The 26,168-nt window shown below is 47.6% G+C and overlaps 1 protein-coding gene across 2 annotated transcripts in view; it reads right to left on the bottom strand.

The window, feature by feature from the left end:
• Positions 1 to 2,382: 2,382 nt before the first annotated feature.
• The window catches only part of LOC311104002 (uncharacterized protein), a 28,832-nt gene continuing 5,046 nt past the window's right edge, over positions 2,383 to 26,168 (bottom strand). For both annotated transcript variants that reach the window (XM_084145645.1, XM_084145646.1), the window contains exons 2-5: positions 16,676 to 17,392; positions 16,218 to 16,305; positions 7,162 to 7,388; positions 2,383 to 6,894 (exon numbers count right to left, since the gene is read on the bottom strand). In XM_084145645.1, the coding sequence (XP_084001771.1) occupies positions 3,413 to 6,894; positions 7,162 to 7,388; positions 16,218 to 16,305; positions 16,676 to 17,297 (4,419 nt within the window). In that variant the 5' untranslated portion in view covers positions 17,298 to 17,392 and the 3' untranslated portion in view covers positions 2,383 to 3,412. The remainder of the gene's footprint in view (positions 6,895 to 7,161; positions 7,389 to 16,217; positions 16,306 to 16,675; positions 17,393 to 26,168) is intronic.

The raw sequence follows: 26,168 nt of genomic DNA, 5'->3' as shown, positions 1-26,168 counted from the left end.
TGCCTCTTCTGCCTCTCCTGCTCCTGCCGCTGCAACTCTCTCAGGTGCTTCTGGTGCTGCTCCAGCCTGCACAGCTGACCGTTGGCCACAGCTGCAGACTGGGGGGACCTGGAGGAGGTGTCGGTGGGTCTCCGGTTGCACTGCTGCTCCGCGAGGTAGTGGCCGTTCACTACGAGATGAGGTGGAAGCTGGATGTGGTCCTCTTCCTGTAGGCCCATGGTTGGCTCATCCTGTATCTCCTCCTTCCGTAGGACAAAGGGTGGCTCTCTATGCCTCTGTTGTGACTCTTCGGTCTCCGCTTCTTCACTCTTGAGCCCTCCTGCTAGACAGTCAAGATAACTTGGGATGTGCGTTAGAGATGCATGCACCAAAAAGGAGGGATAGGACAGCATCCAGGGCCAGCGACAGAGGATTCAAGGAGAAGTATCAAAAGGAGTGGAGGGAAGACGTAAAGCGAAATAAGAGGGAAGTGCTGAGGGATTGACATCTTTCCACAAAGGGATAAAGCAAACAAAACAACAGAAACATCTGTCTCAATCAGTTGAAAAAGGACAAATAAATAAAAATTTGACCACAGTTATCTTCTAATATTCTGTTGTATATTTGCTCATCTAAATATCAGAATAAACCAAAGTTGTTGTATCCTGTTATTTTGGGGTATACATTTGTGGTGTGGGAGGACAGATCAAATTCTTACTGATCAGACCGTCACATCGAATCTTTGTGGTCTGGCTTCAAATGTCCCCGAGGGTAAACTCGAACGGAGTAGCAGAACACGAGTACAAAGGCTTGCATGCATCCTGGACTCATCCTAAATCATCTTATTGGAACATGCAATGACTCTCATTATTAACATTACATCTGTCTGATTGGAGTACTTGCCACCATCTACGACCTAATCTAATACATATTACATAACCCATCAACTATATTGACTTTCAGTATCAGTGTCAAATGAGGTCTAGAGTTTGCTCTCAAATAATTTGGAGAAAAGGTTATGAAGATTACGTTGAGCTGAGGTTGAACTAGGATGATGTTAAATTGTGGAGCCGTTTTTCAACAGCTACTACAGTACATGTCTATACATTTAATGTGATACAATGACAATTCAGACAGTTCCTGACACGGGACAGGATATTATCGAAACAGATGTAACAGCAGTGGCCAATCACATCTTAAATGTAATCTCTTGCCCAAATTCGTCTGATAATTCTAATCTCGGAAACCCAGAATAAAATCTCACGTAATTGCATCAGAGTTTAGGTAACTCAGATCCACTTGCAACCTACTCATACCCTGAAATAAAGTGGTGCGCAACATTGTTAGTAATCATTTTGGCTCAAGTCTTTGCCCACAAGATGTCAGAACAATTATATGTATCCCTAATAAGGGATATAGATCGCATGACTAGGAGCAATTAATCTCCCCTGCCTCTAGTCTGGCATTTAACCACCATTAATACAAATGTGAATTGACACATCTGATAATGTCCCAGGGAAATATCACCACATAATTGCTAGATTTTGATAACATGAGAATTAACATGCAAGACCTGACAAAAAAAGGGACACAAGGGATTAACCATTTTCCTTAAGAACCAAATCATAAACTACTCTGAAAACTTGTATCGACCAACCATATAGCTTCTTCATATGTTTAGGGTCACCACATACGCCGGACTGTTTTGAAAGTATTCTATCCCACCATTTTTTAGAAAGACCATAATGGTGCAGAAGGTAGGAGAGGAGGAATAAGGGATGCTGTGATTTCTGTACCAACAAACACAGGGATCCAAGGGTTTTCCTTGTCAAGGTTGAGCAGGAGCAGGCAGGACAGGGATTCAGAGATCGCTCATCCGCTTCAGCTTCTTCTTAGGATGCATTTAGGTAGGTGGGTGTGGGGTTATGCCAGTAGGTTTGTGTGAGTGTGTTGGGTGGGTGTGAGTGGAGCATTCGGGAAGATACAGGCAGGTTGGAGCAGGCTTCACATCGCAGAGGAAGAGGAGCGGTGGGTGTAAAAGCTTCAGGACATACAGTACAGGGACCCATGAGCAGGAGTCTTCCCTGGTGTCTGTTTGCGGAGTACCACCTACCAAGAATGTTTACAAATGTGGTGTTGGTCTGTGTTGAATCCATGGCAGTCAGAGAGAAACATATACATGCTGGAAAACAGGGTATGGGACACCAGGTGGATTGCCTCCTAACCAAAATTCCATTGCGCATCAACACCATTCCACAGATAAAACGTAACTTCCTGATGGGAAGTTATTACCATGGTGGGGACAGTGATATCATAGGAATGTCATTTAAATACATAAAACTGACCTAGACAACAATTGAGACATGCTACACTAATGGGAAATAACAAGAAACAGGAACAATGTGCCTTGCAATGGTGTTTAATGGAATTTTGAAAAACCTACTTAGTGTGAACCATTCATTTATGAACATCCCTAGTGTATAATGGTTTAATCAGATACAATTTAAATGTTAGTACATGCAAGTTGAAATTTCCAATACCACTAAAAGCGTTTCAGTGAGAATATCGTTTTCAGTGAGCATCATTCTAAATGCAGAGGAATGCAGAGTTTTTTCCACAAATAGTTGTTAGTTGGTTCTGAAGCACAAATGATCAACTAAGTGAGGCATGAAGCATGACCACTTAAAACCAGATGCCTCAAAACACACTGTACATGACAACGTTACTTGCCATGATAATCTATGCAGGGAGAGGCAAACTTCCTGTAGCGTAAATTAAAACTAGACAAACTTCAATCTAACACTCCCATACCGACCTCAACAAAACTGTAAGGGGAGGAAAGCCATGTTAAATATCTAGCCTTTATTCGATACTAAAATGGTAAAGTCTTGAAAAAGGAAGACAAACTTTTAAAAAAGAGAGAGTAGGACTATCTCTATGGTGCAGGACAAACTGGAGTGTGTGTACATAGGGTAGGGAGGACTGGGTTCCAACAAAAAACAAACAAAACAAGTACAAAAAAAATAATTGACATTTGTTTGGTAAAAACAGTAGGATAAATACACATGTAGGTAGAGTCCATTCTCGTTTTGTCTCCTTTTCTATTAAGAGCTTTGTCACAACGGACCAGTCAGTCAATGCCCCCTCAGGGGTTATGGAGTATGCAGTGTTACTTAAAAAGAACATTCTAATAGAAAATGGTAGCTAGTAGCTATTGTACATAAAGGAGTGCCATACATTCATAACCATAATAGTAGTATGAAAGAGGGAGGCTTCACTGATCTACAGTCTTTTTCGTTCCCCTTGCTTTTCTTTTCTCCTACCATCATTTGCTTGTTGTTCTAAACCATCTAACCCAACTGGAGAGAAAAACTAACAACAACAAGTAAGGGGGAGGGGTGCGAGGGAGAAGGTGCATTCCAGGGGGAGGGACTTATACGTTACCTGCCAGAAAGTTATCAGTCTTATCGCATATGGCAGAGTAGTAGGGTGGCTGGCCCTCGCTGGCCTCCCCGGCATGCTGGGGCCCCAGGCGGAGGGCGTCCTCCAGGGTGTTGGACTCCTCCAGGTCGTCAGCCTCCATCTTCCCCTCCAGCATGTAGTGGTGCTGGTCCCCAGGCTGGCCCAGGGGCAGCAGGTCTACGGGGCCTCCCAGCAGGTCCTCTGACTGGGCGGCCGCTGCTGGCAGGGTCAGCTCCTTGATGAGGGAGGGATCTTTGGCCTCCTCGGGTAGCTGGTCCTCGTTCTCCAGGGAAAAGATGCCTGGACTCTTGCCGCAGCTCTCGGCCGTGGAGTGGGCATTGGAGTTGGACATGGTACAGTCGAAGCCGTAAGACGCCACCGAGTTGGCAGACTGGGGCGTGCCGCCACCCCCGTCCTCCTCTCCTTCTCCGGCCGGCGCCTCCACCACCTCTTCGTCCTCTTCCAGGGCAGGCAGGATACGGGAGGGCGGTGGGCTGTCGAACTCAGTGCTGTCATCCATGGCGATGGGGACATCTGGGTCGTTGATCTGCATCTCACCCTCCATGTCGCTGGCCTCGTCTACCGAGGTGGAGGGGGAGGAGGGGGCAGAGGCGGGGGCAGTAGGAGGGCCTGCTCCCAGGACCTCATCAGCAGGGAGAGTCTCAGCCTCCTCCTCCTCGTCACCTCGCTCCAGATGGATGCCCAAGTCCTGCTCCAGGTCGGGCTGCACATTGGAGGGCACGGGGGTCTGCTGCTTGTCAGAGCGTGACTCCACCCCGGAGCTGCTGTCGTAGTCGCGGAGCTCCTCGGGCGTGCTGGTTTCACTGCTGCTGTGGACGGCCAGGGCCGTGCCGCTCAGGGTGCTGGACTGAGACATGCCCACAGCAGGGGGCCCTGGGGGGGCAGAGGCCTCCACTGGGGCGGAGCTCTCCATCTCCTCAGGGGCAGACTGGGGCTCTGAGGGCTGCTCTGACTGGGGCATCAGGGAGGGGGCGCTGAGACCCAACCAGGCCTGGGCAGAGGACTGGGTGGGCGTCTCAGGGTCGGCAGCCCCGTGGTCAGACAGAGGGCTGGAGGCGGTGTGGGGGGAGGAGAGGGGGGGCTGGGCCCAGGGGTCAGTGAAGGGGTTGGTCTGACCCCAGGCTGAGGAAGGTGGGATGGGCGAGCGGTTGAGGTTATCCAAGCGGTCCTCCTCTGTGTAGTCGTCCTCGTCTGCGTTCCCACAGCTCTCCAGGCCACTCTCCGTCACCCCTTCGCTGGGCATCTCCACATCTTCATCATCCTCCTCATCCTCCTGCTGACGCACCTTCCGGTGGTCCTTTGCCCGCTCTGAGCTCACGTCCATATCATCAACATCAACTCGCTCCTCATCATCATCGTTGGCCAGGGTCTCCACGTTGGGGGAGCCCATAAAGGCCCCTTCTCCCTCGGAGCCCTTGAGGCTGGAGTCTACCAGGGCGTCGGAGCTCTCGGTTCCCTCCAGCAGGGCCGTGTGCTGGGTGTTGCTCATCTCTGACGACCCCTGCAGGCGGCTGCTCACATCCTCAGAGTACATCCCTGACAAGAGGTCTTCCCCATGCCAACCGGTGGCACCACCGAAGCCTGCAGGCTTGGCCTCCTCTGAGGGCTGAGAGCTACTCATGTCAAACAGTGACGTCGGCTTGCACATCTTCCTATCCTCCTCATCTTCCTCCTCCTCATCTTCCTCCTCCTCATCCTCATCTTCGTTGGCCAGGGTCTCCACGTTGGGGGAGCCCATAAAGGCCCCTTCTCCCTCGGAGCCCTTGAGGCTGGAGTCTACCAGGGCGTCGGAGCTCTCGGTTCCCTCCAGCAGGGCCGTGTGCTGGGTGTTGCTCATCTCTGACGACCCCTGCAGGCGGCTGCTCACATCCTCAGAGTCCATCCCTGACAAGAGATCTTCCCCATGCCAACCGGTGGCACCACCGAAGCCTGAAGGCTTGGCCTCCTCTGAGGGCTGAGAGCTACTCATGTCAAACAGTGATGTCGGCTTGCCCACCGTCCTCTCCTCTTCCTCCTCCTCCTCCTCATCGTCATCATCTTCGTTGATCTCCTCATCCGCCTTCTCCACTGCCTCCTCCTGGTCCTGAGAGGGAGAGACCCGGAACACTGAGGTGAAGTCATCCATGGGCTGAGACATCATGCTGAATGCAGGAGGTGCTGTAGAGGAGGGAATGAGGAGGTCCTCCTGCTGCTCATCTGGCTGGAACCTCACCTCCTCCTGGACCGGGCTCTGTGGAGTTATGGCAGACTGGTTCTGAGCCCAGGGGTCTGTCTGGAATTTCACCTCCTCCTGGACCGGGCTCTGTGGAGCCATGGCAGACTGGTTCTGGGCACAGGGGTCTGTCTGGAATCTCACTTCCTCCTGGACTGGGCTCTGTGGAGCCATGGCAGACTGGTTCTGGGCACAGGGGTCTGGCTGGAATCTCACTTCCTCCTGGACTGGGCTCTGAGGAGCCATGGCAGACTGGTTCTGGGCCCAGGGGTCTGGCTGGAAGCTCACCTCCTCCTGGATTGGGCTCTGTGGCACCATGGAAGACTGGCTCTGGGACCAGGGTTCTGGCTGGACGTGCATGTCCAGCAGAGCAGAGGCATTCTGGGGCTCCCTGACTGGGGACATGGGCTCGGTGGGGGAGCATGGAGGGGACATTACTGTGGTGCCCAGAGGAGACACTGTGTCTGCTGGCTCTTCCAGGTGGACCAGGTCCAGCTGAGCTGACAGCTGAGGGATAAAGGCCTCTGGGGCTTCCTCTGGCTGGCTGGCCTGAGGGGGCACAGTCTCCTTCTCCTCTGGGGCTTCCTCTGGCTGGCTGGCCTGAGGGGGCACAGTCTCCTTCTCCTCTGGGGCTTCCTCTGGCTGGCTGGCCTGAGGGGGCACAGTCTCCTTCTCCTCTGGGGCTTCCTCTGGCTGGCTGGCCTGAGGGGGCACAGTCTCCTTCTCCTCTGGGGCTTCCTCTGGCTGGCTGGCCTGAGGGGGCACAGTCTCCTTCTCCTCTGGGACTGCAGCCACCACTGCTTCTTCCGATGTTGCCATGGAAACCACAGCAGCCGAGGCAGCTGCAGCTATGGCGACAGCCACAGCGGCGTCCTGCGTCTCACCTGCGGGCTCTGCCGCCGTTGTGGGCTTGGGGCCACGCTTCACTGCCATGGGGGTGTTGCTGCCCACAGTCTTCTTAGGGGTGGAAGCCTTCCCTGCTGGCTTGGTGCCAGGGGTCTTGGGACCAGCACTGACATCCTTTGAAGGCGTGGGCTTGCTTGGTGTCTTCTTGGTGTCTGCGGCCTTGCTGCTGGCAGCCGGCTTCTTGGGGGTGGAGTCTGGCTTGGATGTGGAGGCTGATTTGGGAGTCTCAGGTTTGGTGGTCTTGGCTGGTGAGGCGCGAGTGAGAGGAGCTGCTGCAGGCTTCTTGGTGGCTGCAGCAGCTGATTTGGTAACATCTAGAGGAAGAACATAACACAATCAGCTGATTTGGTAACATCTAGAGGAAGAGCATAACACAATCAGCTGATTTGGTAACATCTAGAGGAAGAGCATAACACAAGCAGCTGATTGTGAAGATGAAAAGGACAAGCGTTGGACAGAACATGTATTATGATGAACAAATTATCTAATATTTAATAATGGTGAAGAATGTGTAATGCTAGTAATAAAACGTTGCTGTTAAAAATTACTAATTAGAACTTCAACTGATGTCCCCCTCGTACCTTTCTTGATGGGAGTTGTGGTTTTTGAGGGCTGTGATGTTGGGGTCCGTCCAGCAGTGGGTGTTGTAGAGCCGGCTTTGGCAGAGGCTGGTCTGGGGGTGGTGGAGGTGGTTTTAGCCGTGGTGGCGCCAGGCTTGGCTGTGGATGTGGAGCTCTTGGCTGTGCTGGCTGTGGCTGGCCTGGCTGCAGCAGAGGCAGGGCGAGATCCTGGAGCACCAGTGGCAGGCCTGAGGGAGAACAGGAGACGGGTGGGGTCAGAATCACTGAGCACGGCTTTCAAACCAGGGGGGACATTAGTTTTGTGGTCATCTACCAGACACCGTGGAGCAGTATTTTCTGGAGGTGATAAAATATCGAAATGGAGACGTGACTGCTAGTGCTAAATATATCAATACAAATAAAGTGACAAACTAACACCAATGTTTAAACAGACTCTTTTGCATCTTCAAGAGAACGCCATATCCCTCGAGTTCCACATGCTGGTAAACCCTGGGCCATAAATTCACAGAGCGGTTGTGACAGGGAGCAAGAGGCCCTGTCGACTGTGTTCACAAGTCATTCTGTTAGTCACTTCTACAGCCCTGCCAGACACTAGAGAGAGGTCATAAACCAAGTGATGATGGAGAGAACACAACAAGAACATGAGAGGAAGAAGAGGGAGAGGAGTCAACTTCCATTCACTCCTCATCTCTTCAGTGCCTGACAGGGCACTAATACAGCAACCCCCACATCATCACAACACCCTGAGGCATCTGAAGCAGTGCAGTCTGGGAGATGAGTCACACCACACATATATAATGGAGCCCACCCCCATCTCCATCCTCCTCCGTGCTACATCCAGGCCCACCTCTCCTGACATAAGGGTAATGTGCACACTGCCTGGCAGCCCACTTGGACAAGTAGCTTCCACGTCAGGCCAGTGCAAAGTAACCGACATCCAGTGACACAGTCGTGAGATCTCCTTAGCCTACGCTGCACTGCACCACCGCCTCTAAATAAAGAACAGAGTTAGCATCAGCGGCGGGGAGAGGGAAAATCGCTGGGGTCATGTTCATCTTTAATTCAGACAGAGTACAGAAATAACTTATTCAAATCCCTGTTGGAACTATGGATGGAGTTAAAAGCATATTCATTGTACAAGTGCAAACGCTGCCAGTTTCTACCCTGCAAGGAAGTCCAGAGTGCCATGCACACCCTGCCAAGTGCAGGCCTAATGGAAAAAACACACTGCCTGTCTGGTAACATCTAGCCTAAACATAATGCCCACTGGACACTAGCAATGGATTACAACTTGAGGAGACCGTGCAGTAACATTGAGAATGTCCAAAATTGACTGTCAGAATGTGACCGCACAGCTTCCTTCCTTGTACAGTATGAGTTGTCATAGGTAGAGAGTTGTGAGGAGGGAGGGAAACAGCTGATGATCCTGTTGTACCAAAACAAAGACAGCCTGTTATTACTGTAATGATAAGAGTGATTACAAGCTCTTGGCAGACAAGTGCATGTTAATGATATTGTTTGGTGTGGTGACGTCTAGACTAGAATAAGGCTCCTTATAAAGCATTAACAGCCTAGGTCATGGTACAAAAGGCCATTGTTTCCATCCTTAGTTAGATCACAAAAACTGGACATTTTCTCTATTAGTATGCGTGATATAACCTAGTCCAGAAGAATAGCTTTTTAATTATCTGAACCCTCAACTGATTAACTACGAGCTAGCAGAATGTGACATTCACTGTGGTTTCCTCCGGTACCAATCCGACAGGTCTAGACGTAAATGAGGACATACTAAAAATAAAAGTAAAGATAATAAGTAAGATTTGTAAAAGCGTGTGCTGACAGAAAAAATTGAATTAAAGATTAGATTACAGGACGAAGTGAATAGAGGGTAGAGCGCAGCTGGGAGAGAGAATGCAGGAGAGATTATGACAGAATATTTATCTTAATCTGTGTGATGAAAGGAATATGGCTAATCCAAAATGACAAGATGACTCAATTTAGGTAGGGAAGCAAGAGAGATTAGAAGGCCATCGTCAAAGGCAGTAGGAGAGAGGGAGTGAGAGAGAAAGGAAAATCGCTGAAGTGCTCATCCGATTACACACCATTAACCTTATATCACATTTACATTTTAGTCATTTAGCAGACGCTCTTATCCAGAGCGACTTACAGTTAGTGAATGCATATATTTTCATATTTTCATACTGGCCCCCCGTGGGAAACGAACCCACAACCCTGGCGTTGCAAGCGCCATGCTCTACCAACTTATATCAAATGTCGCTTCTCAAAGAGGTCCTCTCACTGTTGTAGGAGCCAGTGTGGCCGCTATAGAATAATGGGGCATGGTCGAACAATTTAAAAAAGGCAGGAAGTGTTACAAAATTAATACATGCTTCTCGGCAGGTAGGCACAATGAAAATACTCCATTGAGGCATTACAGTGCAATGATGCTTGAATTGTTTTAAGCTTTTTTAAATTCTCTAATTAAGATCACGGTCACCCAAATGACTGAGGTAGTGTTGATAATTTTAGACTCTTAATCAGAGCTCAATTGCTTGCACTTGCCCACAATGAAGGAAAAATGCTGTGCACTGTTTTTCTCAAATTTGCTGAAGGCCTTGCCATTAGGAGAATCATCACAAATTGGGGTTAAAGCAAATGTAGAGTAAAAGCCTAGAAATGCACTGAAGCTTAAAAACGAGCGCAGTGACACTTAAAGTTCACCAAAGTCGCCCGAGGTAAAAAAAAAAAAAAACATGTTAGTTTCATTACGCATTCTGGAACGATGTGGAACTTTGTAGTGATCAACATAAAAATCAGGTCGCCTGGTGTGCCTTCCTGTGGCAAATCAAAGTGGGGCTACGATTAAGTCAATGAGATGCGTAAGCAAGGCTAGCGCCTCCCCTGCAGCAGAGCCAGCTAACAGCAAAGAGACAGCTACCATGGCCATGGACCTCCTCCCAGGGAGACAACTGGCACATTAGAGATAGTTTTAATTCAGCAGAAAGGCTGGGAGGGACTCTTCACCCTGGTTAAAGGAGGGGATTCTACCTCCAGGACATCCACACAGGGCTGCAGATATGGGAACACCACAGGAATCTCACTCCAACCCAGGAACAAAAAGGTATCAGTCCTTGACATTTCCAAGAGAAATTCACCAGGTAGTTAGTTGCCTTGGAGCTAGGGAGATCCTTATACTGCCGCATCAGCACTCAAGGGCTTTGAGCAAAAGGATAGACATTACACAGGGTGCCGCCTTAACCTGATAAACCAGCTATAGCTGGCTTCTTGGTTGTTTCTGCTTGAGGAAAATAACGTTTAAAAATAAATAACAAGATATCAAAAGGCCAGTCAACCAACTGAGGTGTCGAGTAACAGTAAAATGGTTTCCATCCCCTAGCAGTAAAGGGACAAAGAGGAAACCAGTGAGAGAATAAAGAGCAGGTAGAGCCTGGTGGGTGGGTGACGATGCACATCCCTGTAGAACAGAATAGGGCTGTATGAGTGTGGTGAGGAAGAGGCCTATAAAACCACTGCTTTCCCAGAGAGCCCTCTGCAACATCCATCACACTTCTAGAGCATGAGCTCACACACACACACACACACCCCGTTGCCACCAGATCCTTTAAGTGATTAGGTCTGTGGTTGCACCTCCCATAAAACCATGGCTATGGGAGACTGCGTCACAGAGTTGTCTGCTTAGCCTGCCTGTCATACCCACAGCCCAGCAGGGGAGGAGATTTACAGCATGCACAACTGGGCTGCTTCATATTGTACATGACTGGCAAAGCTAGCTATATCACACTGTACACGACTGGCACAGCTATATCACACTGTACACGACTGGCACAGCTATATCACACTGTACACGACTGGCACAGCTATATCACACTGTACACGACTGGCACAGCTATATCACACTGTACACGACTGGCACAGCTATATCACACTGTACACGACTGGCAGCCTACTGCTCTATTATTGGACAGTGCAGCATGACTAGGACTGGGGAGGAGAGAGACCCACCACCCCTGTCCTCTTCTCCTAGCCTTTCATGGCTTCCTCCAAAGTGGCGCAGTGGTCTAAGGCACTGCATCGCAGTGCTAACTGTGCCACTAGAGATCCTGGTTCGAATCCAGGCTCTGTCGCAGCCGGCCGTGACCGGGAGACTCATGGGCGGCGCACAATTGGCCCAGCTTCGTCCAGGGTAGGGGAGGGAATGGCCGGCAGGGATGTAGCTCAGTTGATAGGTTGTGGGTTCGATTCCCACGGGGGGCCAGTATAAAAAATAATATGTATTCACTAACTAAGTCGCTCTGGATAAGAGCGTCTGCTAAATGACTAAAATGTAAATGTAAATTCATAGACGACCACTGACGCTCATTCAATATAGGCCCAACACTGCACTGTTCATTAGGGCCCAGGTCCAGGGTACTGTGTAGTGTGCGTGGGGTACATCTCCCTTTTTCTATTTTAGATCCCCCACCACCTCGCTGCGTTCAGTCCCCTCTCAGTCCATATGCACTCCTAGCAGTGACAGTGCTCAACAGGACATATGCCTTATTCATCCGTGTAGCATCCACCCTCCTCAGCCCTTTATGTGGTTCACGCTACTGAAGCCATCTGCAGAAGTGAGGCCAGGACGTGGACATGTACAACATGTTCAGCTAACATACTACACCTCCTCCTCCCCCCATCCCCACAGTCATACTGGGTAAATACCACCAAATCACATTTTATTTGTCACATAGTGTACAGCAGGTATCCGTCAACAATGCGGTACATTAACCTCTATGGGACGGTTGTTGCTCAATGCGATATGTGACTAGAATGGTGTTGTAAACATCAGCCAACTTTCCAGGACATAGACATGTCTTATATGGGCAGAAAGCTTAAAATTCTTGTTAATCTAACTGCAGTGTCCAATTTACAGTAGCTATTACAGAAAAAAAAAAAAAAAACATGCTATGGTTTGAGGATAGTGCACAACAATAAAACACTTATCACGGCAACTGGTTTGGCACATTCAACTCTTAAGGTAAATAATGTACTTACATTCAGTAATCTTGCTCTGATTTGTCATCCTGAGGGTCCCAGAGATAAAATGTAGTGTCGTTTTGTTTGAAAAATCAATTTTTATATTCAAATGTAGGAACTGGGTTCTACAGTTTGACCTCTTACTCCACACCCACCCCGCCCGGCCATCTAGATGTGTGAAGGTTAGTGTCTTTTCTGTAGGGAAGCTAATTATACATCATTTATGACATTCCTGGGGGTGTGCAAACTTAAATGTTGTATTACCATAGCATTTTTGTATGTTCTCTATAGTTATGTACTTGAAAACCAATTCGGCACATTTGGGAAAACTCCTGGCAGACTTGATACAAAATATTGTGTAGCGATGTAATTCTTCAATGGATCAGTCTGAAACTTTGCACACACACTGCTGCCATCTGGTGGACAACATTACATTTAATCTAGAATCCTACATCACTGTCTGGCCTTTCTCTTGCATTTCAAAGACGATGCAACAAGACGATGCATTTTTTTTGTTTGTATTATCTTTTACCAGATCTAATGGTTATATTCTCCTACATTAATTTCACATTTCCACAAACTTCAAAGAGTTTCCTTTGAAATTATATCAAGAATATGCATATCCTTGCTTCAGGTCCTGAGCTACAGGCAGTTAGTTTTGGGTATGACATTTTAGGCGAAAATTGGGAAAAAGGGTCCGATCCTTGAGGTTTTAATCAATATCAACAAAAGAGTCAAGTCAAAAATAGAAGTAATAAATAATACCAGAAACATTGAGGAAATAAATAAAAAAGAACACTAAAATAAGACTGGTGAAGTTGGCTAGGAGCCAGCAACAGGGCAACTATCGTCATCGCCATTTTGTTGTTCTGACTACATGCACACATACAGCATGCTGATTAACATATACAGCCTCCCAGCAATACAGGCCTGCACAGCATATACACAACACAACACTAGCAAATGCATGCAAGAACACCCATAACCAATGATCAATGATATGCGCTGCATGATATCATCTCAACTATGACTCAAAAGCCGACAAACTGACACACACATACCTTCCCCCACAACACACACTGTGTCCAACACCACATAATGACTTCTTTCTCAGCATACACTAAATCAGATGCAAAGGTTTCCTGTCACAAGCTGTATAGCTAACGTCATACAGGCAATCAGTATCAAACAGCGGGCAGGCACACAGCGAGTACAAACACAGCCCTACATGCACAACAGTGTTAGCTTGGGCAAATGTGTGCACACCTCATCACACAGCCGAACTGGTACTGCAAAAACAATGTCACACTCACATCACGGCCAAATAGCGTTCACACATCTACTACACCCACCAACCAACCAGGATGTAGTGGCCGGTATTAAATGGAGTGCTTTTGTAAAGGGAGTGGAGGAATAGAGAAATCATGGGCTGCTCCAGACTATTCATTTCACACACTGAAACTAAAATCCATATTTTCAGCTGCCACCGACTGAAAGTCTGAGATTGAATTTCAGAATAAATCTGAGATGTGTCACCAGCAGAGTGGATCTAGTGTTTGGATGGGGTCAGAGCAGTGACACCAAAATAGAAGAAAAAAAATAAAAAAAAAAATAAAACATTTCGGACTTGCTAAATGTCAATGGAAACAAAACAAAATAGCCATGACGCGTAGGGCTGGTATAATTATTGTATAATTGTGTAACCGACAATTATGAGCAATATCCGGGAACAAAAAATATATAATAATCGTCTTAATACCTTCCTTTTAGGTGAAAGGAGATTCAACTTTATATTCCAAGTATACACGGAGTGTACAAAACATCAGGAACACCTTCCTAATATTGAGTTGCACCCCCTTTTGCCCTCAGAACAATTCGTCGGGGCATGGACTACAAGGTGTCGAAAGCATTCCACAGGGATGCTGGCCTAGGTTGATTCCAATGCTTCCCATAGTCTTGCCCACTCACCCTCTGAATGGCACACATACACAATCCATGTCTCAACCATCTCAAAATCCTTCTTTAACCTGTCTCCTCTCCTTCATCTACACTGATTGAAGTGGATGTATCAGGTGATATCATGGGATCATAGCTTTCACCTGGACAGGTGTTCCTAATGTTTTGTACACTAGTTTACCCAATAGCAGTTTTTAATTTTTACGTGAATTGGGTAAAGTTGGTAGCTTAATCATGTTACGAGCAAAACAGCTCAGTTGGAGAGAAACTTCATTTCCAAAAGTTCCAAGCGGTCAAAACCAGAGCGATATATTTATAGTTGGGCCAACTTTTAGAATGTTAAAGCCTTTGAGCATTCCATTTATCCATTCATGACGAAAATTTGGAATCTTGTACATGGCATTGTTTAAAATTCAGAAAGTTCAGTGAACTGCTATTGGTCAATATTGCCCATGGGGAGCTATTATGGCTGCCATGGAATGCAGTGTCATGTAAATGCATCATAAAATGCATAAACTTCAATGTCCAAACTCTCCAAATATATGGCTCTTGTCAAAGAGATGGGAGTGTCACCAAAGCTTTGTTGTATTCATTACGCATCTCGTAGGATATTTTCAAAGATGCATTACAAGCTCAAAACATTTGTTTTATAAAAATCACAATTATGATAACAGTAGCCATTTGCATGACAATTAGCCTACTGATTATTCCATAATCATCACAGCCATAATGATATGATTCAGTCAAATTAGATTTAGGCCATTTGTAGCTGTAGGATCGTAAAACAACTATATTTGCTTTCCCATCTTTTCGGTCTGATAACAAAACATCTCCTGAGAGTGAAGTTGAATAAATGGTGTTGTGTGTGTGAGTCAGTGGTCTCAGTGACCAGGGTAGACAGGCTAGGTCTGATATGCCAGAACGTATCCACTCTGCACTCAGACACTCATCTGATACAGGCATGCATTAAAGAGGGTGCATAAATCTAATTAAAGCTGAAATGTATGGCCCTGTCACAGTCTATTACACCCCCCCACGCAGGCTGACTGGCTGGGTACACAACGCTCTCTGCGCCCATCAGCCTCCACGGTATCTCCCTTAGCCATATGTTGCACAATGCAAAATGAACTGTTTTGTTCTGTAATGCATGGAATAAAGTTCTCACTTACCTCATAGTTTAACTTTACCACAGATCGTCGCACTCACAAAAAAATGCTAAAATCGCTATCTGTTGACTAGTATGTACTCGCTAGATCCTGTTAAGATTGTTGGAGGGGGAGCTATGTAAGTAAGGAACTATGAAAGTAAGAAAGAGACCACAGTTCCCTTGGTACACAAAGGGGAAAGAGGTTGGGCGGGGGGAGTGAGGGCCTATTCAAAGGACAGCCAAACACCTTAGGACATCCCTGATCATCCTCCACTCTTCACAGACAAAGGGCTCGTTGAGCCACCTCGCAGCAGCCCGTGACTCTCTGGAGTTCCACCCTGGGGTCACACAGCGTGACTCAGGTACTGTCTGTGCGTAATCGGACCTGATTGTACGCACTGCCAAACAGAGGTCCAAAACAGCCTAGTCTGTCTCCTAGAGTTGGTTGTTATTTATTCTGAGGGGTGCAGAGTAATCTCTGGATGCGATTTGCAAACCCAAAACAGCGCTGCAAGGCCTGGCTCAGAGTGACTGCTGGCCTACTTCTGAGGACTTCTTAAAGTCCCTCTCTGTGTAGGGACATTGTGCCCGTTTCTCCAGAGTGTTTTAACCAGTCCCTTTCAGCCTGTAACATTCCCCAAATGAAGCAACTGGCTTCTCAGTCTCAACTGGAGCGTTACGCTGAATTTATTGAACAATTAATTACTGCTGTTGTAGTTGCACCTGTACTGCGTAGTGAATTGAAATCGGCATCAAACAAAAGGCTGCCCAGCTAGGTACAGACAGACAATCAGCTTTTGCCTGGAGGATGTCTGAAGTGAGGACCAATTATGTACCACTGCCTACTATGTTATCCACACACTCCCACAGCCTCTCCCCAGGGGAGGGGCTCCGAGCTCTACACCAATGGTTGGCCTACCTGGTTGTCTTGGAAACAGGAGGCCTATCAGGCTTGGGAGCGGCGGCAGTGCTGGGCTTGGTGGTATCTGCAGAGACAGGCCGGGGAGCTGGGGAGATGAGATATGGGAAGGTGAAGGAGAGAGAAGGACAAAGAGCCAGATATACGACATGGGTGAGATCATTTCATTTCAAAGACGCAGCCAATGATTTATATCATAACATTTATTTCCTGAGGAACCAGGCCAATGGATTTCTATATTTGTTGCAGTCATTCCAGCGTGTCATACATCTTGAACTGAATCCATCTGGAGGGGCTGTATGCCAACCGTCACAATACAAAACAGTACAATGTCATACTTTGCCTCAGGGAAAATTTACATTTGCTGTGTACAGAAGACAATTTGCAACCGATGACAAATGCAAGGCTTCATGTAACTTTCAGTGACTCAAAACTACTGGTCCTAAATGTTAGCCTACCTGTGGGCTTCTTAGCAGCGGTGGTGGTGGTTTTGACACCATTAGTTGGCGCCGCAGGTGTCTTCTTTGCTGCTGTTCCTGTGGTGGCCTTCACCCCGTTGGTGGCAGCGGGAGCCGAGGTGGGGCGGGTGGTGCCCGCAGGCTTCTTCTCACCCACTTTGGTGGTGGTCTTAGTGGTGGGGGCGCCAGCTGTGCCTACGGGCCTCTTGGGCGTGGTCTTCTCTGGGGCCCCAGTGGTGGTCTTCTTGGCTACTCCGTTGGCATGGGGCTTGGAAACCCCATTGGTCAGGCGGCTCTGGGCGGTGTTGGGTCGAGACCCTGGTCCTGTCGTGGTCTTAATTGTGGCGGTGGTCCCAGGCTTCGTCTTAGCAGCAGGGGCCTTGGTCTTGGCTTTGGAGTCTGCTGCAGACTTGCTGTTCCCCGTCTTGGTGGGGGCCTCCTGGACTGGCTCTGGATGAGGCTCGCCCTGCCCCATCTCTCCCTGCTGGCCAACTCCCTCCATCTGAGGTGCTGGCACCGCCTGGTTAGGCTCCTCCCCCATCACAACGGGCTCGTTTACCGGATCAGCTTCCAGTGCTTCCATTGGCTCCATCGCTGCCGTGGCAACCCCATCTGGTTTCATCTCCCCTCAGTCCTGGCTGTCCGTCTCTGCAGAGGAGGGCTGGAGAGCTTGAGACTGAAGATGGTGACTGCACTCAGGCGATGGTGGAGTCTGATCTGGCAAAGAGAAGAGGAGAGTATCGTCAGGCTGTGACAAGACTGGACATGAATGACACAGCCTTCATATCAGCAGACAGGGCACAGAGGGATCAGATGAAGACTTCCCTACAGACACAGATATACAGACAAACGCTACATACTGTGTATGCAGAAATATTGTTTTGAAAGTATAGCAAATGTGTTTAAGGTCAATGATCCTAACAGATTAGGAGCAGACAGAACAGAATGTGCCCTTCTGCAGAGAGCTTCATTGCTTAACAACCCTGGAGGGGACTCGCACACGATACGTGACACAATATATTATTGGGGAAGCAAACATCAAAAACGATGTAGACACATTCTAATCTAAGTACAAACTCGAGGCAAACAGAGAGAGCTAGCAAATCATAAAATTTAAAAAAAAACATTAACAAGCCAGAGAACACACTTGAGTGCTTTATATGCTAGGTCTACATACAGAAGAGGCATTAGACTCACTAGTGTGGAAGACGAGCCTTCCTTCAACTGAACTCTCAAGCGAGTGGAATCGCAAAAATCCCTTACTCATAACAAACCGAGTCAAAACGCGCTCTCTACAACATGCTCTAGTTCATCAGACAAGACAGCAAAGCTATGTAACCACACACCACTCAGATGTGGTGAACCAAACCTCCACTTACGATGGAGATGTAAAGGTCACGCTGAGGGGAAAAGACATGCATGTCAACAATGCCATAAGCACTGACTAGTAGGCAGTCACGCTGGAGACGTACCATAAACACAGATGCTTTGCTGTCAGGGAGGGTGGAGAGGTAAGGCCTGCAGTGTGGAGCAGAGGCCTAATAACAGTGAAACATAGAGAGTCCTAGTTGTCCGACAGGACAGGAGACTTGGCTCCATGGTGAAGTAACACTGAGGCCAGCTCAGAGGTAGAGGAAGTGGCTTGGCTTGAGGAGCATGGGAACCGGAGTGGGGATACAGTCTGCAAAGCTTGGAACGACAGTACGCTGCTCGGACTCCAGAAGGCCTCTCCACTTCCGCTCAGCCCCTCCCTCTCCCACATGCTGCTTCTCCCCTTCTTTATAGAGGAGAGAGTCAGTCTTTATGCGGTCAGCTTCCTGGAACCACTCCCCACACAGACCCCCTTTCTCTCTGCGCTCATCCCTTACTCATCCTCTAAAACTAAATACGTTACTGTGCCTTCCTTCATTCCCCTGCCAAACCTCCCATTTTCTCCAAGCCTTTTCCTCAACTTCCCCCACCCTCGCACTCTCCTTCTCCCCCTCTGTTCTCTGTTTGCGTTCGCACAGATGGCCTGAGCAGCTGAGCAAGGCCAGAGGGGAAGAGAGAGAAGGAGAAAGAGAGCGGGAAAAGCCCTGGGGAGATAATCCATACCGCAAGCAGCACACACAAACACACACTGTGACAGACCTCCTCAGACAACATAGTGGCAGTGAGGGGGAGGAGAGCCCTGCCACAGCGCACAGGGCAATCAGCTTAATTAAGTGACACACCAGTCACATTTGGAATGAGGTGGATGTGTGTGTGTGTTGGAGGCAAGTGAAAGCAACAGCAACCGTGTTTCACACATTTATATTTCAAGCTCAGTCCAACAGAGGCGCTCTGTTCAAGAATACCGAGACCTCACACAAGGCTGCTCTGCCTATAACAGAGCTCTACACTAACATCAGACCCCTGCCCTGACCAACCCTTCAAAAAGAAAACCAAACACAAAATCAAACTCCAGATTGACACCAGGGACTCTGACATCGATAGCCCCGACAACTCAACTAGAAAAAGTAAAGTCCAATCGGTGCCTTCCTCCCTCTACCTCCCCTTCCTGTGTTCTGTCCTGTTCTACTCCTGCGGTTGCTGAACAGCCAGACGGTTTGACTGTGCTTTTCCCAGGCATGCTCTGCTCTGTTGTGGTGATAAATCTCCAGCCCTCAGCCAGAGGAACACTGCTCTTTTTCCTCCAGCTGGGAGATTACACTGCTCTAGTCTACGGCCCTCGCCCCGTCTACATCACCCTGTGTAGTGGGAATATACAACCACGCCCAATGATACATGTTGGCATTGGCAATATTTTGACTGACTTTGGACAACCCTGCAATGTTGTAGTTGTCTTTGGTGAAATATTTTTGGATTGTCTTTGCAGTCATATGCTTGATTAGAGACGGATGGCTTTAGGATTCCCTGTTCGTAAAACATCTCAAGCTGATTCTCCACAGATGGTAGTGTGTCAATAATACTTTGTTCATTGGAGTGGTATATCAGAAGCTGTCGGTAGCTAAACGGCTAGAACAGGGTTCTTCAATTCCGGTCCTGGAGGGCCGAAACACCTCTGTTTTTCATCCTCTCCTTCTAATCAGGGGCTAATTCAGACCTGGGACACCAGGTGAGTGCAATTAACTACCAGGTAGAAATAAAAAACAGAAGTGTTTTGGCCCTCCAGGACCGGAATTGAAGAACCCTGGGCTAGAAGATGTGAGTTATAGCCCAGATAGAAGATGACAAGGCAGTGAGTCTGTGGCCTGCCCTGGAGGGTCAACCAGCTGCATCACAACATGACCCCAAGGACACTCGCCACCTCCCAAGAGGAGAGGAACAACTTCCTGTCCATGTAGTCTGGAGGACTCTTCGTTATTTAGGGTAGCAATAAAGAGAGGAAGAGTACAGACGTATTTGTTGTTACTGTCATGTAGAGTTACAGTTTTTACTCCTTAGTTTAGGTTTAGAAAGATAAATACAGTGGGGGAAAAAAGTATTTAGTCAGCCACCAATTGTGCAAGTTCTCCCACTTAAAAAGATGAGAGAGGCCTGTAATTTTCATCATAGGTACACGTCAACTATGACAGACAAAATGAGAAAAAAAAATACAGAAAATCACATTGTAGGATTTGTAATGAATTTATTTGCAAATTATGGTGGAAAATAAGTATTTGGTCAATAACAAAAGTTTCTCAATACTTTGTTATATACCCTTTGTTGGCAATGACACAGGTCAAACGTTTTCTGTAAGTCTTCACAAGGTTTTCACACACTGTTGCTGGTATTTTGGCCCATTCCTCCATGCAGATCTCCTCTAGAGCAGTGATGTTTTGGGGCTGTCGCTGGGCAACACGGACTTTCAACTCCCTCCAAAGATTTTCTATGGGGTTGAGATCTGGAGACTGGCTAGGCCACTCCGGGACCTTGAAATGCTTCTTACGAAGCCACTCCTTCGTTGCCCGGGCGGTGTGTTTGGGATCATTGTCATGCTGAAAGACCCAGCCACGTTTCATCTTCAATGCCCTTGCTGATGGAAGGAGGGTTTCACTTAAAATCTCACGATACATGGCCCCATTCATTCTTTCCTTTACACGGATCAGTCGTCCTGGTCCCTTTGCAGAAAAACAGCCCCAAAGCATGATGTTTCCACCCCAATGCTTCACAGTAGGTATGGTGTTCTTTGGATGCAACTCAGCATTCTTTGTCCTCCAAACACGACGAGTTGAGTTTTTACCAAAAAGTTATATTTTGGTTTCATCTGACCATATGACATTCTCCCAATCCTCTTCTGGATCATCCAAATGCACTCTGGCAAACTTCAGACGGGCCTGGACATGTACTGGCTTAAGCAGGGGGACACGTCTGGCACTGCAGGATTTGAGTCCCTGGCGGCGTAGTGTGTTACTGATGGTAGGCTTTGTTACTTTGGTCCCAGCTCTCTGCAGGTCAACCGTGTGGTTCTGGGATTTTTGCTCACCGTTCTTGTGATCATTTTGACCCCACTGGGTGAGATCTTGCGTGGAGCCCCAGATCGAGGGAGATTATCAGTGGTCTTGTATGTCTTCCATTTCCTAATAATTGCTCCCACAGTTGATTTCTTCAAACCAAGCTGCTTAGCTTACCTATTGCAGATTCAGTCTTCCCAGCCTGGTGCAGGTCTACAATTTTGTTTCTGGTGTCCTTTGACAGCTCTTTGGTCTTGGCCATAGTGGAGTTTGGAGTGTGACTGTTTGAGGTTGTGGACAGGTGTCTTTTATACTGATAACAAGTTCAAACAGGTGCCATTAATACAGGTAACGAGTGGAGGACAGAGGAGCCTCTTAAAGAAGAAGTTACAGGTCTGTGAGAGCCAGAAATCTTGCTTGTTTGTAGGTGACCAAATACTTATTTTCCACCATAATTTGCAAATAAATTCATTACAAATCCTACAATGTGATTTTCTGGATTTTCTTTTCTCATTTTGTCTGTCATAGTTGACGTGTACCTATGATGAAAATTACAGGCCTCTCATCTTTTTAAGTGGGAGAACTTGCACAATTGGTGGCTGACTAAATACTTTTTTTCCCCCACTAAGTTCTAGCTTTTAAAATGTCCCTTGGACAGTGATGGTTTCGATATCTTCCCAAACAGCCACCCCATCTTATCAAACTGCATCCCACATAACTCATAACATTCTCTACAAGACTCACCGATGAGCAACACAGCTACAGGGAACAAAGAGAACACACACACACTGAGGTCATAAAATATTATACATACACACACCACCAAGGGCAGGGGTTCACCGTCACCTCAAGGAGAACGCAAACAATAGGATGAAGGCACACACACACACACACACACACACCTTTATCTCATTATTGTTAATCAATCATAGACAAGATGCTTAATGCACTTCAGCAGCTGACAATAGAACACCAGCTGGGCAAAGTGTGATCGTCCTCTAAGACCCATATTCAATGTAAACTAACCTGCCTCAGTGCGTCTCAGACACTGTAGACACGTATAGGCCTATACTGCAGATATCTGGCAGGCCTCCAACAGCACTGGGAGATCCCAGCCTTTCTGATTGTCTAGACAGACAAGCGTAAGAGTCCTCCTTCGATAATCAGGTCATGAGCATATTCTAACGGTAATCTTCACTTTGTCCTCCTTTTAAAAAACTGTGCATACAGTCTCAGTGTGTACGCCTATACAAGCCTTTGCATGTGTATGGTTCTCTTTTGGGGCATTTGGTCAATTTGTTTGATAAAATGATCGACAAAAACCTATTGGGGTAAATTATACATGTTCAATTCCCAATTAATGTCCCCAGCAGGAGTGGGTGAGCTAAATGCTAACTTAATGTCAGCCCTGCTGGTGGCCTGTGTGTGCATGTCTAATCAGAGCCTCCCTTTGCCAGGAACAAGAGACTGGCTACTGAAAATCACAGCGGTCAAAGGCACTTATGAATAGCTAGCAATGGCAACCGCCACTGCTTTCCTACTACACTGCTGTGTGTACATACATTATCTGTGCCTGCATGTCCCCCAGGGTCAGCTGGAAATAGCCATCAATGGGAGGATTGTAGCGGAAGGAAGCTGGGGCAAGCGAGCAGGAGATCAGTTTAGTGTGCTTTTCCTAACACTCCCGTAACCTTCCCTTAATGCCTAACGATAGAATTGATAACCCTGGCACCAGAGAGAGTATTCAAGAGTTAACGGTCGGGAGTCTGGTTTGAAGAGGCCAGTTTAACGGCCTCTGAATCTATCATCAACACACATTCATCGCCACATGCTGCAAACACTGGGATCCGGTGTCTTTCCTCCTCGGCCAGTGTTAATACGCCCTGGTGCCTGTGTTGACAGACCATCTCTCAGTTTAAATGTTGAGACTGTGTGGCGTCTTCATCTAGAAACCACTGCTCTTATTCAACACTGCTGAGGAGAGTTCCACAAGGCTTCTGTTCGAAGTGAACGTGTTAATTTCAGTTAAACGATTTGAATGAACATTCCAATATGTTACAGTGAACATTAAATGTTTGAGGCACCACACGCTGGCATAGTTCCGTGGGGGCAGAGCTAAGGAGCCCCACTCAAAAACGGAAACCCTGCAGCATCCCCAATCCGCCTGCTCAGGCTAAGCGTTCCACTATTCCTCTGAGGGAGGACAGGCATACACAACAGACATGGTGCTTTGAGGATCAGACCACAATAAACATTTTGTTGAATGATGCAGCATTGAGTCCGAAGGCAAGTCTGGGGAATTGAAAGAGACTGTACTGTAGCAGCTGAAACCAGAATGCACATGGGTGGTAGGTACTACCAGTCTTACATCTTGTTCTAAGAGAAGGTTAGACCCATGGCAACATTATTGAATTTGGGGTTGGGGCAGATGGTTCTGATACAAAAGAAGAGAAAGGAAACAGATGAGTGCTAGAGGGTGCTACGGAGAGGGCCTAAAACAGAAACTTACAGCACCGCCTCCAAAAGCAAAATGCCCCCCATTGATACGCTCTATCATGTATCATCTCTGAGGGAAACCTTGGCACTAAACCCTGAACAGCTGCTGTTCATTACTAATATCAGAATTTATTGCAAAATACAATTAATACATTGTGGAAAATAACAAATCTGCAAGTTTGATTAAATGTCATTCAGGAACTTACAATAGATTACATCCAAAAATACATGCTACCCGAGGCTTCAAGAGACGTCATGAGCATCATCATAAAAGCATTACATAACACCATACCTAAGATCATCATAGTCTCTTTCAGCAACTTCTGCACACACCAGTCTATTTCTAAACTCAATTAGCAGGACGCTTTCCCTGCATGGTACAGTCCCTCTCTCTGCTTTAATAGAAACCATTATACACTTCTGTAGCCTTCGGGCGGCTATCTAAAAAGAACCCAAGAGACTGAGGGACTGATTGTTGCTGTGCGCTGCCCAGCTAAGAAAGGGGAGCCAGGGGGGGGTACAAAAGACGCATGACACCGTCCCAGCTGAGTCAGTGTGCTGCCTTCATCACCCTGATACTAATCACTGCTCGCACATTCCCAAACAGGCCCGGCCAAAGGTCAGAAAGCCACCCCTACCCTACACACAAACAAAACTCTACAAACAAAGTTGACTCCTCTCCACGGAATTCCTTCCCTGGACACGGTGTAGGAGGGAGACGAGAAGGGATTGTGAGGCCCTTCTCGGACAGTGACGTCAGGACATGCCTGACAAATGAGGCCATGGACACATTAACTCCCCAGACAGAGCAGAAACTGTCCAAATCAGCTGCCATCTCCTGGGCTATAGCCTACAATGCACAATGGTTTCAACCTTATGATTTCCATTGACAACGCAATGGTCTTGGTAACAGACAATGGCCCAAGTAAACTCAGTTCAGGAATATGCTTCTCTTGTTTACTGGGCTGCTGCCTGTGTGAGTCGAGGCAACATCTTGTGTGACAGACACCTGGATCACAGAACCATGTGATGTGACTGACTGTAATCCTTGTGCTCTGAAGAGGTTTAGTAGGAGCCAAAAGCAGGTTTAGAGTCTGTACCGCCATGGCACGACAGGTAGAGACTTCAAGTGAGCGAAGGGTACCATCTAAAAAGACTGGCGACACCCATCTTCGTCACATGCCTTTGCTCCCGGACCCATCCTGTGAATATGCTGTTCCCAAACACACACACACTACCCCCCCTTTACCAGAGTCACCCATCTCCCAGCCTCAGGAGACTTGGCTCCCTGGGGACAGGGAGATTAACACATGACAGAGCTTGTTAACCCTGGACAAAGAGATATGCTAATCCTGTACGATCAGGCCGACTGTCCTCCAGCGCCAGCCCAGAGACAACCCACAGAGACAGAGAGAGCCCAGGACAGAGGCCCAGTGTGTCCCAGAAACCAAACAAAAAGACCTGGGTCCATCACAACAATGGAGAGACAGAGCCGACAACAAACAAGGTCCCAACAGTGCACGTCTAGCTACAGAAGACCGCTGAGAGGAACAGCGGGGTGGGTGTGATCTTGACCATGCCGATATTGATCGTGGGGGAGAAAGTGGGGATGTGGGCTACTCAGATGGGGATAGGAGTCAGTGCATTAGCGAGGGACACAGGGACATGTTCCACTGATGGAGTCCCTTGCCTGGGGGTTACCCACCAGTGAAGCTGGTGTGGAGGGACTGAAAGAGAGGGTAATTTGTAACTTGAAGAGCAGGTCCTTCTCCATAATGGGCAGTGTGCCCACTGACAGACTCCACTCAGGGGGTAAATGACATTAGGCCAGATAGGGCCAGCTGGTGGGTTGGATCGATGACACCAGATAGGACGGAGAGGAACAAGGCAGGCATCTGGACGGGACAGCAAAACATACCCTTGAGGCTCCAGCTCTCTGGCCATAAGAGGATTATGTCCTCCTGTTTGAAGCAGAGCAGACACGTTCCAGATGGAATCTGATCCCTCACAGGTTGTCCACACCACCAGGGCTAACCAGGGCTTTTCAGCAAAATAACAGCTGGGCTAACACCACATAAAACTGTACCTTGCCTTTACCCAGAAATTGACATGGTATTTGGGACTTGGTTGGGTCAAAAGGCTTCTTAAAATAGAAATAACAGGACAATAGCATTTCAAATGACATCAAAACGTCTGACAAATCCCCCCTGTCAACTGTCATAAATGTAGCCATCATTCTGTCATCAAGACCTTTAGGCATCCATGTCATCCCAGACTGGCCGGTGATATAGACAGGCTGCCACAGCACTGATATAATGCTGATTGCATCGGCCAGAACAAATGCAACCCAACAACTGACAGTAAACAGGTGGAAGCCATGGCAACCAATACTTACTGTGTACCTTGACTTCTTCCACATTTTTGTTACGTTACAGCCTAATTCTAAAATGGATTAAATTGTCCCCCCCCCCCCAAATCTACACACAATACTCCATAATGTCAAAGCAAAAACAGGTTTAGAAATTTTTGCAAATGTATTACAAATAAATACCTGAAATACCTTAGATAAGTATTCAGCACCT

This window comes from Coregonus lavaretus (genome assembly GCF_964263955.1).
Source record: "Coregonus lavaretus genome assembly, chromosome: 28".
Taxonomy (NCBI): Eukaryota; Metazoa; Chordata; class Actinopteri; order Salmoniformes; family Salmonidae; genus Coregonus; species Coregonus lavaretus.
This window is presented reverse-complemented; position numbering and strand designations above follow the sequence as displayed.